This window comes from Macrobrachium rosenbergii, chromosome 20 (genome assembly GCF_040412425.1).
Source record: "Macrobrachium rosenbergii isolate ZJJX-2024 chromosome 20, ASM4041242v1, whole genome shotgun sequence".
Taxonomy (NCBI): domain Eukaryota; kingdom Metazoa; phylum Arthropoda; class Malacostraca; order Decapoda; family Palaemonidae; genus Macrobrachium; species Macrobrachium rosenbergii.
Window position 1 is genome coordinate 43,367,501 of NC_089760.1, and position 17,500 is coordinate 43,385,000.

At 35.3% G+C, this 17,500-nt stretch overlaps 2 protein-coding genes across 2 annotated transcripts in view; one reads left to right on the forward strand and one right to left on the reverse strand.

Annotated features, from left to right (window-relative positions):
• Positions 1–3,827: 3,827 nt before the first annotated feature.
• LOC136849319 (histone-lysine N-methyltransferase SMYD3-like) overlaps positions 3,828–17,500 on the reverse strand; it is a 32,579-nt gene continuing 18,906 nt past the window's right edge. The window contains exons 5-9 of the mRNA XM_067122679.1: positions 17,212–17,388; positions 6,500–6,638; positions 6,010–6,180; positions 5,173–5,335; positions 3,828–4,283 (exon numbers count right to left, since the gene is read on the reverse strand). Coding sequence (XP_066978780.1) covers positions 4,007–4,283; positions 5,173–5,335; positions 6,010–6,180; positions 6,500–6,638; positions 17,212–17,388 — 927 coding nt within the window. The 3' untranslated portion in view covers positions 3,828–4,006. The remainder of the gene's footprint in view (positions 4,284–5,172; positions 5,336–6,009; positions 6,181–6,499; positions 6,639–17,211; positions 17,389–17,500) is intronic.
• The window catches only part of LOC136849320 (dnaJ homolog subfamily C member 24-like), a 90,599-nt gene continuing 81,431 nt past the window's right edge, over positions 8,333–17,500 (forward strand). Inside the window, exons 1-4 of the mRNA XM_067122682.1 lie at positions 8,333–8,508; positions 8,830–8,907; positions 9,380–9,455; positions 12,631–12,681. The gene's annotated coding sequence lies outside the window, so the exon portion shown is untranslated. The remainder of the gene's footprint in view (positions 8,509–8,829; positions 8,908–9,379; positions 9,456–12,630; positions 12,682–17,500) is intronic.

Here is a 17,500-nt window from a genome sequence, read left to right on the forward strand (position 1 = left end):
AGAGGGCTCTGAATCCCCAGAAGGGAGGTTTGTCCTTATTATAAACATTACTGGTAGAAATGTCTCAGAGAAATAAACTAGGAATATGAACGAAAAAAAATATGTGGAAGCTGTTCCATAAAATGATGTCTCAGCATTCCACAGGAAATAAGCAAAACATGAGCCAGTCAGCTTTGCTGTCAAAAACCTTTTCAATGCAGAATTGAAACTGAATTGCATTGAATTGAATATAGAATCTAGGCCAAAGGCCAAGCACTGGGACCTATGAGGTCATTCAGCGCTGAAACGGAAATTGACAGTAAAAGTTTGAAAGGTGTGACAGGAGGAAAACCTCAAAACAGTTACACTATGAATCAATTGTTAGGAGAGGGTGGAGAGGAAGATGGAAGAAAAAGAATATGAAAGGAGGTGCAGTAAAAGGAACGAAAGGGGTTGCAGCTAGTAATGCCTACAGTGCACCGCATGAGGTGCACTGACGGGGCCACTAATGAATGCTTTCGCCTAGCGAACTCAAATTCACTTCCGCCATGCCTTAAGGGATACAAAATGCAATGCAGGAGGACTATGAGAGTTTTGTTTTATATCAGCTGCAATTAATATTTCACTCTCGCTGTAGTTATAAACTGATGGTCTGAAATTTTTATATATAAAAATAAGAATGCTTAAACAGAATGATAACGTGACACACTTGAAAATGAAAATTTGAAACAAAAAGAAACCTTCAATCAGCTATACACTTTTCTTAAGCATAAAAATAAAACGTGTCTCATATTTTCAAATTGCTGATAATTACAGGCATTACAGTTCATTACCTATTTTAAACAACGCAGCATTTATAAAGTGTTAAGAGTGTAATGGAGAAAAACTAGAGAATAGCTCATTACCTATGCTTGTTAATCACAGTTACTAAAATTGCAAGTATGTATATATATATATATAAAATATTTAAATATATATATATATATATATATATATATATATAATATAAATATATATATATACATATACATATATATATACAGTATATATACACACACACATATATATATATATATATATATATATATATATATATATATATATATATATATATATATATATGAGTAAGTTTTGTAAACTAGCCGGAAAAGAGATACGACCATAATTAAGATATTCATACCAAAATTATTTCCATCCTTTATTATCAAGGAACAATATATATCCTACCTACTTATACATATAATGTATGAAATCTTGAAATAAATCCTATCTCTTTTTGTCTTCGCATCACAAACAAGCTGATTTTTTTTTTTTACAAAAATATTCAAAATTCATAGAAAAAATACCTATGTAACAAAAATACTCTAACAAAAATATTCTATTGGGCGCAAAAGCTTACGTTAGCACCCTTGTGGGATAATTTTTTCTGTCCACACTTTTTCTGTCCGCCCTCAGGTCTTAAAAACTACTGAGGCTAGAGGGCTGCAAATTGGTATGTTGATCATCCACCCTCCAGTCATCAAACATACCAAATTCCAGCCCTCTAGCCTCAATAGTCTTTATGTTTTTAAGGTTAAAGTTAGCCATAATCGTGCTTCTGGAAACGATATAGGATAAGCCACTACCGGGCCGTGGTTAAAGTTTTATGGGCGCGGCTCATATAGCATTATACCGAGACCACCGAAAGATGGATCTATTTTCGGTGGCCTTGATTATACGCTGTAGCGGCTGTACAGAAAACTCGATTGCGCCGAAGAAACTTCGGCGCATTTTGAAAATACTTTTTTTTTTTGTAGAATGAAAGGAAATCTATACATTACTGAAAGGCTTGACAAAATACAAAGAAAAATTCGGCAGGTTGGGAACAACAGAGCAAAGAAGTTCCGTACTGTCAGAGAATTCTCAAACTCTCTGCTACTTGTAAGAGAAGTTGCACCAGTTGAATTCTCTTGAAACTTACGATTCACAAATGAAATTACAACTTGATGACCTGATTTGATTTTTATGAAATTTGGGCTGTCAATCAAAGGATTTGGGCATTTTCGGGCACTCAGCGCTTCAGACAGCGACCAGAGGGAGTTGTTGGAGGGGATGGACAGCAAGGTAAAGTGAGTCAGAAAATAAAGGAGGTAAAGCATAAGGAGCTAAATGTGGAACTACGTAATAGTTAGAGGTGTTGGACAGCAAAACGGGAGAAAGGAAGCTGGAACGGAGGTAAAGTAAACGGCTATAGAAGTGGGTGTAGCTAAGGGCCGAAGGGACGCTGCAAACATCATTTAGTAGTGCCTACAGTGCGCCAACCATGCGAGGTGTACTGACTGCACTAACACCGCCCCCCGCCCCCCCACGGGGATTATAGCATGACGATGTCTGTAATGAATTCCAGAATTCAAAGACACAAAGAAAGGATTATAAGAAAGAAATTGTAAGTTAATGTCTTGAGAAAGATCGCACAAGGGAACTAGAATAAAATAAAAAAGAAAAAAGTCAATATTTCTGTAAATTATTTTTGACCTAACTGTCATATTTACCCAAACTTAAAGCAAAACCGGAAGCTATGCTTTAGAAGTGACTTGGATCAACGCTATACACTTAATAATCACAATCTCTCTCTCTCTCTCTCTCTCTCTCTCTCTCTCTCTCTCTCTCTAAAATATTCAATGGCACAAAGGCTTGGTGCTTTGAAAATTTCAATTTTGGCTATCCAAGTGGCGTTGATTCCCATGCAAGCATTAGCTGACTTATTCTAGATGCTAATAGCAATGTGTTGCCTCTGTTGCATTCTGCCAATTAGGTCAACATTTTCTTGGACAGCATTGAATGCTCAAATCAGTATTTCTGATCAAATACAGCTTTTTAGTTTTCTGAAGAGAAAACTGTTGTGCCGGCTTTGTCTGTCCGTTGCCCGCCCTTAGATCTTAAAAAACTACTGAGGCTAGAGGGCTGCAAACTGGTATGTTGATCATCCTTCCTCCAATCATCAAACACACCAAATTGCAGCCCTCTAGCCCCAGTAGTTTTTATTTTATTTAAGGTTAAAGTTAGCCATGATCGTTCATCTGGCAACGGTCGAAAGCTCCTTTTATTTTAATCCTTTTTTTTGTATTTTGGAAAAAACAACCGCTCATATACAATATTGTGGTTTTTTACTTATTATTTCCGGTCATATTATAGTGATGCACCATAGATTATAAACATTTCTCGTGAGGTCTTAGACAGATTAGCTTTTAAATAATAACAGAGGAATCCAATATTCTGGTCAATGATACTTCTTGAGACTGGGTTTAGACATACATCAAGAACTACTTTCATCTGGAGAGAGACGTGTTCACAGAAATCACTCACGTTTCTAAATCACTTTCAAAACACAGGTATTCTGGACTCCATACAAACTGAGAGACGAACGCTACAAAATGAAAGACTTCTTGTTTACTAAAATCAAAGATGATTCTATCAAGAGCTGGTTTCTTCCTCCTCCTCCTCCTCCTCCTCCTCCTCCTCCTCCTCCTCCTCCTCTTCTTCTTCTTCTTCATCCTACTCCCCTCCTCCTCCTCTTTCTTCTCCTACTCTTCCTCCTCCTCCCTCTCGTCATCCTCCGCCTCTTCTTCATCTTCTTCCTCCTCCTCCTCCTCCTCATCCTCCCACTCTTCCTCCTCGTCCTCCTCTGCCTCTTCGTCTTCTTCTTCTCCTCCTTCTTCTTCTTCTTCTTCTTCTACTCTTCCTCCTCCTTCTCCTACTCTCCTTCGTCCTCCTCCTCGTCCTCGTCCTCCTCCTCCTCCTTCTTTCTTCTTCTTCTTCTTCTTCTCCTCCTCCTCCTCCTCCTCTTCTTCTTCTTCTTCTTCTTCTTCTTCTTCTTCTTCTTCTTCTTCTTCTTCTTCTACTCTTCCTCCTCCTTCTCCTACTCCTCCTCCTCCTCTTACTCCTCGTTCTCCCCTTCTTCTTCTTCTTCTTCTTCTACTCTTCCTCCTCCTCCTCCTCCTCCTCCTCCTCCTCCTCATCTTCTTCTTCTTCTTCTTCTTCTAAGCGATCAGCTTCTCGCTCTGTCGGCAAAAGAGGCCTTCAAGGTCCCCCCGTACATAATGGACCTCTGGATCTTGACCTTGCTTTCCTCGCTGGCCTGGATGATGAGCCAACTGAACTCCGAGTAGAACAGAGGGTGATTCGACCCGAGCCCGGACTCGAGGATCTCCTCGGACTCCTTCAGGTGTTGGAGGGCCGAGTCCCACTCCAAGTTGTTCGATTCGATCTTGGCCAGCTTCAGGAGGAACAAGCCGTAGGTGGGGTGCTTTGGACCGTAGTAGTGTCTGGAAAGGTACCGAAAAACAAATAAGTTTATTGAAATAAACTCAAAGTAAGCCTAAAAAAAATAGTCATGACTTATGAATTGGAAAGGTACCAAAAACAGATAATTTTTCAAAATAAACTCAAGGTAAGCCTAAAAAAATCATAACTTATGAATTGAAAAATTCATTAGGCCAAAAAAAAAATAATTTAAAATGTAAAATATTAATAAGGCCAAAAATACTCATAATTATAAATAAAAACATTTTAAAGTCAAAAGTAAGCCAAAAAAAGTCATAACTTATAAATGAAAACATTCATTAGGCCAAAAAAAAAGTCAGAATTTTAAATTTAAAACATTAATAAGGCCAAAATCAGTATTAATTATAAATGAAAATATTTTAAAGCCAAAAAATGTCATAATTATGATTGACAACACTAATAAAGCCAGAAAGAGTCATAATTATGAATGAAAACATTTATAAACACCCAAAAAGTCATGTTATGAATTAAAAAAATTATCAAGCCCCCAAAAAGTTATGATTATTAATTAAAACAATATCAATTAGATAATAGCAAGTTTTGTACAATTTTATATAAGACAGTTTTGATTTTATATACAGTGATAACTAATGGGTATATATATATAAATATATATATATATATATATGTATATATATATATGTATATATATTCATACATATACATATTTGTGTATATATATACATATATACAATATATATGCATATATATGTATATAAATATAATATATACACATATATACTCATAAATGAAAAAATATTTTCCAAATTCTACAACACCTTATCAAATACACCTCAATACAAGGCAGTACTTTGCCTAACTCACAGTAAAATCGTCGACAATCGTCTAATAAAACATCGCAAAACCGACCTTATGGCAGAATGGTTCTTCCTGGCGATTCCTAGGGCGGTGAGCCATCCCCTCAGGTTGATCGTGGCCGTCAGAAGGGCGTCTAGGGATTTGGCGCGAAGGATATTCAGAGGGTGGAACATGTCGCCTTGTTGGTCCACTACTTCCCGCCAGACCTCGAAATCTGAGGGAATTTTTGAGGTGTTAAAAATGCCTCTTTACTCTCTCTCTCTCTCTCTCTCTCTCTCTCTCTCTCTCTCTCTCTCTCTCTCTCTCTCCGTGGTCAGAGTGAATAGCGGAGCTTACGTGAAAAATACTTCAGCATTTTCAGTTCTGTAAAATTTGCATTAAACAAGAATTTGAGGGAGATGTGGCCTTATTCTTTGATGTTTCGTAAAACTGAAGAATTTGGAGCTAGAAAAATATATCCACTGACAAGAGTTTACATTAAAAGAAAGTTTTGCAAAGATGGGAACTGCTAAAAAGGAATATTTAAGCTAAACAGTAACAAAAAGATTTGCTCATTCAAAAACTAGGTCAAATGTCGATTTCGTGAGCACCAGCACTATGAAAATCAACAGATAATTTGTTGTTATAGAGTGCCCAAGAACAAGAGCCCGTGCTGGCATGAGGCTAGTTGGAGCTACAACGTTGAAAGTCAGACCATAAGCTAACAACGTACCAAATTAGTTTAGTACTATGATCTAACGATAGACAAATGTCACGCATTGGAAAAAGTAACTAAAATTGATGAAAAAAAGCAAAGCTACAGATTAATAACTAAGAAAATGAAACAAACGAACGGACGAAGAGTGAAAAATAACTAATGAATTAAGTCAATAAATGAATAACAACTACCCGGATGATTTTCATCCAGATCTTGCAGCTTGTTCCTCGCGAGAACTGCGGCGCACTTGTAATCTTGACGTAGATCTTCCTGCCAGTCTGAAAATCCACAAGCTGAACAAGGACCCAAATCTGCGCTGGACTTCTCGTTTATGTAGACTGGGTTCTCGCAATTTGGGGACCCTGCGGAGAAGAGAGTACAGACGGCATTAAAGGGAGAGAGAGAGAGAGAGAGAGAGAGAGAGAGAGAGAGAGAGAGAGAGAGAGAGAGAGAGAGAGAGAGAGCCACTTCCACTTAGGTCTAGATTTCTGATGTCAGATCTGGTTATCAACCAGACTAAACTAGAGTCTAGACACACTCGTCGTTTCATCGATGATAAATTGAAAACGAAAGCATTTATATTTATTCATTATCCTACTTTCGTCTGCTATATCCACTAATAAAAACTTGTTTTGGAATAACGTACAGCACACAGGGAACGAGAAAAGACTCGACACCTACCACACGCTACAGTGGACATCATGCGGTCGTACTGATCGTCCTTGCATATTCGACAGTCACAGAGGAAAAAGTAATGTTCCTTCAGGTACAGTTGTCGGTAGGCACGAGTATTCATGGAGTCAATGTAGCTAATTCTGACCTGCAGACAAAAAAAAAAAAAAAAAAAAAAAAATCAGTATCGATTAAGATTAAAGCTAGCAATGGTTTTGGAAAGACTTAGGTCTAACCCCGAACACCATTTCGAGGCTGAATACTTTATTGATTCATATAACATTGGGTGAGAAATTATGGCTGATGATTATCTAGACCAGGGCCGGATTAAGCTGGTGGGAGGCCTGGGGCCCATTCTGGTGGGAGGCCCCCTTTCCAACTCCTATTGCATACACTACAAACTATGGTCTAATTAATCTAGTAGCCAAAATACAGTAATACTAATATATTAGCAGGACAGTTTTATTTAGGAAATACTACAATGGGACTATTCTTCTGACGTTATTAATATGCATAAACACAAAATAAAATAAGCATAAGTTGTTCTTACCATATTTTTTTACACATATACAGTTACAGTTATTTGTATAAAATAATAATGTAATTAACACATAATTATAATAGCTCATTCTTTCTTATGGAGTTATATGTATAGCCAGGATTACTTTCTCGACACTTTTCTTGATATAAGTGCCCGATTACAATACTAACCTTATTAAATTAAAATGTATTGTTTTCATTGGTGGGAGGTCCCCCTCTTGGTGGGTGGCTCGGGACCCAGGCCCCTGAGGCCCCCCCCTTAATCCGGCCCTAATCTAGACATAAATATGACTTCCATTTTATTAAAAACAAACCGAGAGTCTTCCAGATTGTATAAATTTAGCAGTAGTAGACAAATTTCTCTGCATACTACTTCGACCGTTTCTCCCTTCTATTAACTGTGTGTCAAATCAACAGCACAGTTCCTTGTTTCAAAGTCAGTTTACGGGCTGCTGAAAAGCAAGAGCCCGTGCCAGCACAAGGCTGGCTAAATCTAACTAAAAAGTTAGTCTGGCCCATATACAACTAGCCATAGTTCTACATCCTTTAGCCCTTTGTTGGCTGAGTCGGTTGAGCTTCAGACCGTCATTCGATGGGCCGGAGTTCAATTCCCGCCGCCGGCTGATGAAGAGTTAGAGGAATTTATTTCTGGTGATAGAAATTCATTTCTCGTTATAATGTGGTTCGGATTCCACAATAAGCTGTAGGTCCCGTTGCTAAGTAACCAGTTGGTTCTTAGCCACGTAAAATAAGTCTAATCCTTCAGGCCAGCCCTAGGAGAGCTGTTAATCAGCTCAGTGGTCTGGTAAAACTAAGGTATACTAACTAACTAACTACATCCTTTAGCCACCTCAGATACAGTTAGGCCTAATTTTTCGTCCTTGCCATTGCTGAACATTCGGCTCTTTTAGCTTTGAGTTGCTAAGTGCCAAAACATCCAGCTTTCCCTCATTAAACATCATATAATACGTACGTTGTGTATGTATTATATGATGTTGAAGGCTATATGAGTATGCAATGTGTATACACGTATATATTAGTAGTTATCAAAGCATAAATTCGAAGGCTAAATCCATACATGTTCATAATACAGAGGCTTACATACAATCACATGCAAATACACAGCGTTAAATATACATGTTAATACAGACAAACGTACAATGACACACATACATATACACCAAAATACACCAGGCTATACTCGCCTTCATTTAAGAATACCTTTAAGAGGAAATATCAAGCTAGTGCTGTCATGGCGGCCGGTAATTCCTTTTTGCGAAATAAACCGATCTATTTAACATTAGAGATCATTGAGTGTCATCAATCGTTGTAAACAATTGTGAAAAATACTTCGTAACTTTTACTTTACAGTTTTACTTGTTGATCTGTGAGGAAAAGGCCGTGCTGGCATAAGGCCAGGTTATTAATGTAGAACATCAGCAGAACATACTACAATACAGTAATAACATTTGTAACTGGTATGTAGATTTATATGTTGACTGTAACTGGACTTTGTTTAAATACACAATCCCAACCGCATGCAACAATTATGAATACAACATTTCTCCAAATTAAACATTTTTATTGTTATGTATGTCTTTATATAATCTATAAATCTTGTGTTTATTGGTTGTGAACGAGAATACTGGTACAACGGTGTTTTCGTGAACAAAAATATTAATTAACTCGTTCTCACATGAACTACATAATTTTGGTTTGGTAACAATAGCAAATACTTTCAGGTATTAGGAATGTTAAAAGAATGTTTAATAATTGAAATAGGTGTTATTTTCCTACAGACAAGGCCACTCTATGGGCATACCCTTTTGGGTAATGGCGATTTCAACGCAGCATCCTATCCTAGCTTGTTTGACCAAGTAAGTTCGATATCATTTTATAAGTTGCCAATACACGATATGAAATTGCAACCCACATTTTTTAAAAGAGTTCTTCATTCTCGTTATTTTGAACCCCATAAAACACTATGCGCAAATGATAAATATATAAATTAGACAATACCGGCCCACCCCCCTCTGTAGCTAATACGGCAAAATTGTAGCCAGTAAACACCCCTATATATAATAGGTTACGTTAGGTTGGTATTTTTATGTTCTTATAGTGCCCTGTCATTTCCTAGCCATTTTTCCATGAAAAACTTAAAATGGTTTTTCATACAAAAATGGCCTGCTGGAGCCTTATTGGCAACTCATACACTTTTACCGTAATTTCTGTGCATGAAGCTACCTTTTACTGTCCTAGTTGGTCTACTTATTTTAGCATATCTGATGTATTATCACACTTGTCATTACTGTACAATACTTTATAGTATGATTTATCTCCCTCCACCAGCTCGTGAGGGGTGAGGCTACCCACTACTACTCAGCTTTGCCAAATACGCTGCGTTTTTCATCCTTTCAGACTTTGGGTAAGCTAAGAATGTATGAAAAGTTTATGTGAAGTCCCAGGGGCAAAGCCTCCTTCATTCATGTAGGATGATCTGCCCAAAGTTAGGTTAGGCTAGGCTAGGCTATACAGTATCTCCATAAGTACCACTGCCACACATTTTTGCCAAAGTTATGCTTTAGGTTAGGTTATGGTATACTTCTGTACTTGCCATTTCCACATTTTTTACTTTTTAAAGCTTGGTTTTGTTCTCATTATAATATTTAATGATTAAACAAATGCATCATGTTTTTTCCAACTGCTTCTCTAGCGTTTTGGGTATATATAAGTCTTTAAGGGCATTGTTCTTCCCTTTTTTTCACCCCAAGACCCCAGGTTCCCACTATTTCCCATAATTTTGGATTTAGGGATAGGAGAAGCTAAAAAATCCACAAAACATATAAGCAATCAGAAGAATATATATACTTCATTTGTGTGGTGATGAGCTAGGCTAGTGTCATATTTTAACCCCGTTCTTTCTTGGACAATCTAAGGCATCATGGTGTAGCCTACAATTTGATGGTTATTTAGGGAACTTTAATTTTGGTGTTAATCACTACTGCAGTCCTTAAATTTAGGGAGCATTGTTGTGGATATTATGCAATTTATGGACCGGTATTGTGGTTATTGTGGTCATTTGTGTCCAGAGTTTATTCAGTATTACTTTGGACATTATGGAAAACTCTACCTTGAAATTTAAGGAACATTACCTTGTGTAATATGAAATATTGTGTCATGAAAGTTAGGGAGCTTTTATTGTGGGTAATATGTGCTACTATGCCCTGAATTTCGGGAGCTTTAGGATATTATATTGCCCTAAAATGGAAAACTGCAGTATCTGCAAAATTTTCGAAACTGAGATATGCCACCAATTGGGTTTGTGAAACACTAATACACAAGTTTCTGCAGTTCAGAATGATTCCTCATTGCTTTATTTAGGAGGTCCCACTTGCAGTATCTGCAAAATCAGCAGTAGAGCAAGGGAAACCTGCAGTATCTACCATTTTTTTCAGTTTTGTATTTTTGCAGATACTGCAGTCCTCCATTTTAGGGCAGTATACACAGTTGTGGCTCCAGCTTTAGTAAACATTACTCAGGGTGTGTAGGGAGCATTATTTTTGCTAACATTACATATTATATCCTGGGCTATGGTGTTCAGTAGAATGCTCTGCTAGCAGTAGTAGCCCTGAGAAAAAAAATGTGTCACAGCTAGTTAAAGGAGTATTGTCTATAAAACAAACTATTGTTTATTCGAAATAAACAACCAGAGAAGTATTCTTTGATGAAAAGCTGATTTGGTTGGCCTTGTATGATTGGGAATGGATAAATGGCTCCCAGTTTCGTGTTTCAAGGGCTGAGAGTTTCTGTAGGTTGTGACTGTAATAGGCCCAGGCTTGTGAAATGAAACTTGACCAGAATAGGTACACTTGTTATCCATAATTGTAACAGCGTGTTTCAGATCTTGGGATTTCAGGCGATTACTATATTTTTCATAATCAAGTAGCTCTTTCTCGTCTCATTGACGATACGAAGTATCTTGTTAGTGTTGTTAACCAATAAGTCAAGTGACTGTAACATTGAGTTACAGAGTTGCCATTGTTCATTTATATTAGAAAACTGATGTAGACATTCTTGCTTGATTACGCTAAAATTGATGACATGTAATTATTCAAGCTAACGTGAATTGCAGGCTTGTTATGGGTCTCTCTCTCTCTCTCTCTCTCTCTCTCTCTCTCTCTCTCTCTCTCTCTCTCTCTCTCTCATGTGAATAGTCATGGGTTTGTTTCTTGCTTAATTACACAAAAATTGCTGATTGGTAATTATGAGTTAACATTTTCAAGCTAACACGAATTGCAGGCTTGTTATCTCTCTCTCTCTCTCTCTCTCTCTCTCTCTCTCTCTCTCTCTCTCTCTCTCTCTCTCTCTCTCTCTCTCTCAGAGGCTTGTTCTATTTATATCATGTGAATAAAGTCATGGCTTTGTTGCCTTGCCAGCAGTACTGGGACGTGACTCAGTTTTCTTGACAAAGGAAATCAGACGTAAGTAGGATTTGAGTCACTGTAAACGCCCTCCCCCTCTCTCTCTCTCTCTCTCTCTCTCTCTCTCTCTCTCTCTCTCTCTCTCTCTCTCTCTCTCTGTCGTATTGAAATAAGTCAGTGAATATATAGGCTTATTATGCTTTCTGCTTAATCTCCAGCACTGGACACAGTTTTCCAAAGACTCTTTTTATTTTAAAAGTTATGATTTATTGAAATAGTTAAGAATCATTGAATTTGATTGGTCGGTAGGAATTCGAAGGGAGCTACATATATAACTATACTTTAATTGTTTATTATGTTAATTTGTTATGGTGTTTTCTTCTATATCAGAATAGTATCATCATGCTCTCTGGGTACTAATGATATATATATATATATATATATATATATATATATATATATATATATATATATATATATATATATATATATACATTACATATCTTTTACTACTACTAATACTAATCCCACGGTCCTGCCAATCCATCCATTAATAAAGAAAACGGATGAAGAAAACGAGAATAATGCACAGATCAACATCCAAGTTGAGATAGAGTAATAATAATTATATACTGAACATACATCTAATACCCACCGGTTGATCTGTTTAGCTCCCAAACGATAATGATGTATCTCTCTCTCTCTCTCTCTCTCTCTCTCTCTCTCTCTCTCTCTCTCTCTCTCTCTCTCTCTCTCTCTCTCTCCCTAATTATCTGTATACAATATCCAGAGGAAGCCATTTTGATGGCATCCCAATCAGCCATTTCGACATCTTATGATGACGAGACGAAATGGCTCATTCGATAAACGTCACTTTGGCGACGGACAGGGTCCACTTCTGTCTGTCTCTCTGTCTGGCTGTGCAAGTCTGTGAGGTGTGGGGGAGGGGTTAAGGGTTTTAAAAGGGGCTAGGGGTGTAGTGGTTCTAAATGGGATGAGATCACCAGGTGCTAAGGAAGTTCCCGTTTGGTGCTCTTCAGACGTAAGAGTTATCTGTAGGCCTATAGTAGTTTCATTTCATATGTAGTCGTATAGGTGTATGGTATTTTAATGAGGTCAGCCACATTATTTACTTTACCAGAAGAGTAAATGAAATTTATTTTTTTATTTTATTTTTAGATCCTTGATTGTGAAGATCCGACATTCGACGGCGAGGTGTGACTGTTGTTGGTGAGTGTGGCTTCTAGACTGTTAACCTAGACTGTTTTTTATTTTTTTATATTTTGGGAGCAGTTGGTTGTGGTCAGTTGTATGTTACATACAGTCAGTGTGGATTATTGTTTCTAATATTTTCTTGGTGATTTATATTACAAGATATTTTTGTTGGTTTGTTGTTATGGTAGGCACAGTTTACTTACGTCATTTGTATATGAATAGTGCGCCGTTTTATATATATATATATATATATATATATATATATATATATATATATATATTGTGATTTTTTTGCTTTTATTTTTTGAGTGGTAGCATCATGGGTGATATATATCATCCACTTAGCATTGTTGCGTTTTAATTATGATATGATGAACAATAAGAAATTAAGGTTGAGAAGGATATATATTAAGCATATATTATATTATAAATAATATATATATATATATTATTAATATATTATATATATATATTATATATATATATATATATATATATATATATATATATATATATATATATATATATATATATTGTTCCGTTTTAATTAGTGTATGTAATTTACTAATATGAATTAGGAGTGACTTGGTAAATGATGCTTTTACTTGGACAGTCACGAAGAACTATAAGAAAATTAAGCTAGGAAAGCATAATATGCTCTTAGTCAGGAATGAAAACAAGTACAGTAATTAGGCCTACATGCGTTGTTCTCATTGTCTATGGTTACAACAAATTAGACACATTGCTTATTGTTTGCAACCTCCCCCCCTCCCCCCATCTCGCTTTTAGAGTGTCGAAATTTTACTTATCAAGACTATGCAAGTTAAGTTATACTCCGGCCGAGGTATGTTAGTCAGGGAAACTGATCATATACATTGAAACTGGTTTCATATGAACACCGTATTTTTTGGGAGTTTGAATTTCAAGTCAGTGGACCCTGTGGGCTTGTTCCATATGAGTAAGGTTCATCTCCTGAGTAATAACAATAATAATAATAATAATAATAATAATAATAATAATAATAATAATAATAATAATAATAATAATAATAATAATAAACATTCTGCATTTCCTATTACCGTCTGTTTCTTCTTTCAAGTGAATACCATATTTTTTGGAAGCTTGAATTTCAAGTCAGTGGACCCCCTGGGTTTGTTCTATATGAATAAGGTTCATATTATGAATAATAATAATAATAATAATAATAATAATAATAATAATAATAATAATAATAATAATACTTGCGAAATTTTACACCTGCATCTCCACCTTGATTACATGGCTCAGACAGGTAAGGTGACAGAGAGATACCTTTGTGATTGCCAAGCTAGCAATGTCAAAATCGCTGTTTATTTACGTAAACAAAAATCAAAGATAAAAATTATCTTCGACGCAAGTTTTCAGGACAAATGACAGACGCCATTGCGACCTCGAAATGCAAAGCTTGTTAATTTCATCTTTATTTATAGCTTCGTTCCCTTCGGGAATTTAAAATGACGGTGTAGAGAATGTAATGGACGGGTTATTGTCGTTGATTGCATATAAATGTCAGTGGTTTTGGTGTCACCGAAGGGAGTTGGGGTAATGTGGTGTTTAGAAAGGAATTATTGGAATTGGTAGACGAAGAAATGCAGAAGGAACGCTTTGATATATGATGAACTTTCGGATTAATTAATATATATATATATATATATATATATATATATATATATATATATATATATATATATATATATATATATATGTGAATGTCTTCTACCGTAATACAACAGTATAATACGAAGATAAAAAGGCCCATAAAACACTATTTGAACGTTTCAGCCATATATTTCGAGCACTTGCTAATGTGTCCCTGCTCACTGTTTATATTTATATAAATTTTATATATATATACATATATAATAAGTCCTCACGTGAAAATGAAAGGAATTGGTACCAAGACTTTCAACTTTTATTCCAAAGTCATCTTCAGGGTACTGAACAGAGTTTAGAGAATAACATATACAAGAAAGCAATATGGGTCACAGATAACAATAAAATAAAATTAGTCAACAAGCCATTTAAGTATGTAAACAACATTCATTCAAAAAAACAAAAACATACTTAGTGGAAATATGTAATTACTACAAATACCAGTACAAAACTATCTGTTTGTAAAAAATCTAACAGCTTGTTTTACTCTTGCATCCTTAAGAATAAAGCTTTTTAACAATTCGTCCATCTTAAAAAGACTATCGCTCAATTTCATATTACTAAAAGAACTAATGAGGCATCCTTCGACCAACAATCTGTCATGGTCGAAGGATGCCTCATTAGTTCTTTTAGTAATATGAATTTGAGCGATGGTCTTTTTAAGATGGACGAATTGTTAAAAGCTTTATTCTTAAGGATGCAAGAGTAAAACAAGTTGTTAGATTTTTTACAAACAGATAGTTTTGTACTGGTATTTGTAGTAATTATTATATTTCCACTAAGTATGTTTTTGTTTTTTGAATGAATGTTGTTTACATACTTAAATGGCTTGTTGACTCATTTTATTTTATTGTTATCTGTGACCCATATTGCTTTCTTGTATATGTTATTCTCTAAACTCTGTTCAGTACCCTGAAGATGACTTTGGAATAAAAGTTGAAAGTCTTGGTACCAATTCCTTTCATTTTCACGTGAGGACTTATTATATACTTCATCCACGGGACCATTGTGGAAATTACAAGATATATATACATATATGTATATAATTGTATATATATACATTGTTTGTATTTATATATAAATATATATATAATTTTAGGTTAGTAATGAATTGCATCTTCGCTCGAATTTTTTTTTCTTTCTTTTCATATTCCTTTCCTCATTTGCACGACTGCATTTGGCATCTGTAAAGGGGTAACATGTGCCATACAACTTGTGACTTATGCCCTGTGATCACCGGAGCGCGATTTTGGCACTTGCCAGGCACTTGACAGCTCGTTTCCAGGTCTTTTTTTTTTTATTTGTTTTTTTTACATTTTCCTAAGTATAGTGTAGATTTGCTCGCGATGATTTGTGCAGTCTTAATTGTCGAGGTGTTTTCAGGTTGGTGGGTTAATTTCGCTGTAACTCTCACTTCTAAGATTTGGATTGAGCGGTTCCAGTATAAAATTGGCAGTGGTCAATGTATTTATTTTTTCCCAGTGGCTAAGGCTTCTTATAGAGAATGACATGTATGTATGTATATATATAGACATATACATATATGTAAATATGTGTAATATATATATATGTATATATTTATAATTATATATACAGATATATGTATATATACATATATATATATATATATATACAACATACAGTATATATTATACAATTTATATGACATGTTTGTATATATGTATGTATATATATTATGTATATATATGTGTGTGTGTGTGTGTTAGAAATTTGGCACGCTTAAGCATCTGGTGATCGTAAATTCCCGCAATCAGGTAGGAAAGGTGATGAGAATTAGGTAATAATACCTAATTATATATTCTCCTTTTTGATTTTCACCTGTCTCTATCTGGTGATAATTAACTTTATGAGATCAGGCAAATGACAGACTATGTAATCTTTTTTCGAATCCATTCAACTTTTTTTTTGGCAAACAGGGCCAGCAATTTTCTAAAAGCCCTTTAGGCAGGGGTAGTGCCGTCAGTGCACCTCATGTGGTGCACTGTAGGCATTGCTTAAGGTTGTTTGCAGCTCCCCTTCGGCCCCAAGCTACAACCTCTTTCATTCATTTTACTATACCTCCTTTTATATTCTCTTCCGTCTTTACTTTCTTCAACCCTCTCCTAATAGTTGTTTCAACATTATTTATAAATTTTTTTAATTTTTTTTCTTTTTTAATAAGTGGTATCTCTTCTTTCTGTATTTCTTATTATCTTCTGTTATTTCTTTTCAGTGAAAACCATATTATTTGGAAGCTTGAATTTCAAGTCAGTGGCCCCTGTGGTGGGCTTGTTCCATATGAACAGGGTTCATCTTCTGAATAATAATAATAATAATAATAATAATAATAATAATAATAATAATAATAATAATAATAATAATAATAATAATAATAATAATAATAATAATAATTCTGTATTTTCTAGCACCTTCCGTTGCCTCTTTCAAATGAACGCCACAATATTCTTTGGAAGCTTGAATTTCAAGTTAATGGCTCCTGTAGACGTTTTCCATATGATCGGGGTTCATCTTCTTAATAATAATAATAATAATAATAATAATAATAATAATAATAATAATAATAATAATAATAATAATAATAATAATGAGAATGAGAATCCAGCATGTTCTCGAAAGCTCTGTTTTGTATATGATTTCGAAAATATAAATTGACATCTGTGCAACTGGATTTCTTAACCACAATAATAATTATAATAATAATAATAATAATAATAATAATAATAATAATAATAATAATAATAATAATAATAATAATAATAACCTCATAGGTCCCAGCGCTCGGCCTAAATTTTAAATTCCATTTCAGATTTTTAAAAATGAGATCTCGCCTACCAGATTCAGATCCAAATCAAGCCAGTCGACTAGCGATCGTATTACTAGCCGGTTTCCGATGAAGCTCACGAAGGCGTTGGCGACGCAGGAGTGGTCGAAGACGGAGGCCGCTAGGTAGATACTGGTCCCAATCGGCGTCAGGTGGTCGTCTAATAGACAGAAGCTGTTTACATTCACCTGGAAAGGAGAGGTGTTGGTGAGAGGTAGCGAGTGACTGCTGTTAGCGTGTTAGCAATCTCAGCAATTTCAGCATTAGTTAGCAGCAGTTATGGGATGGACCTTTCGTATC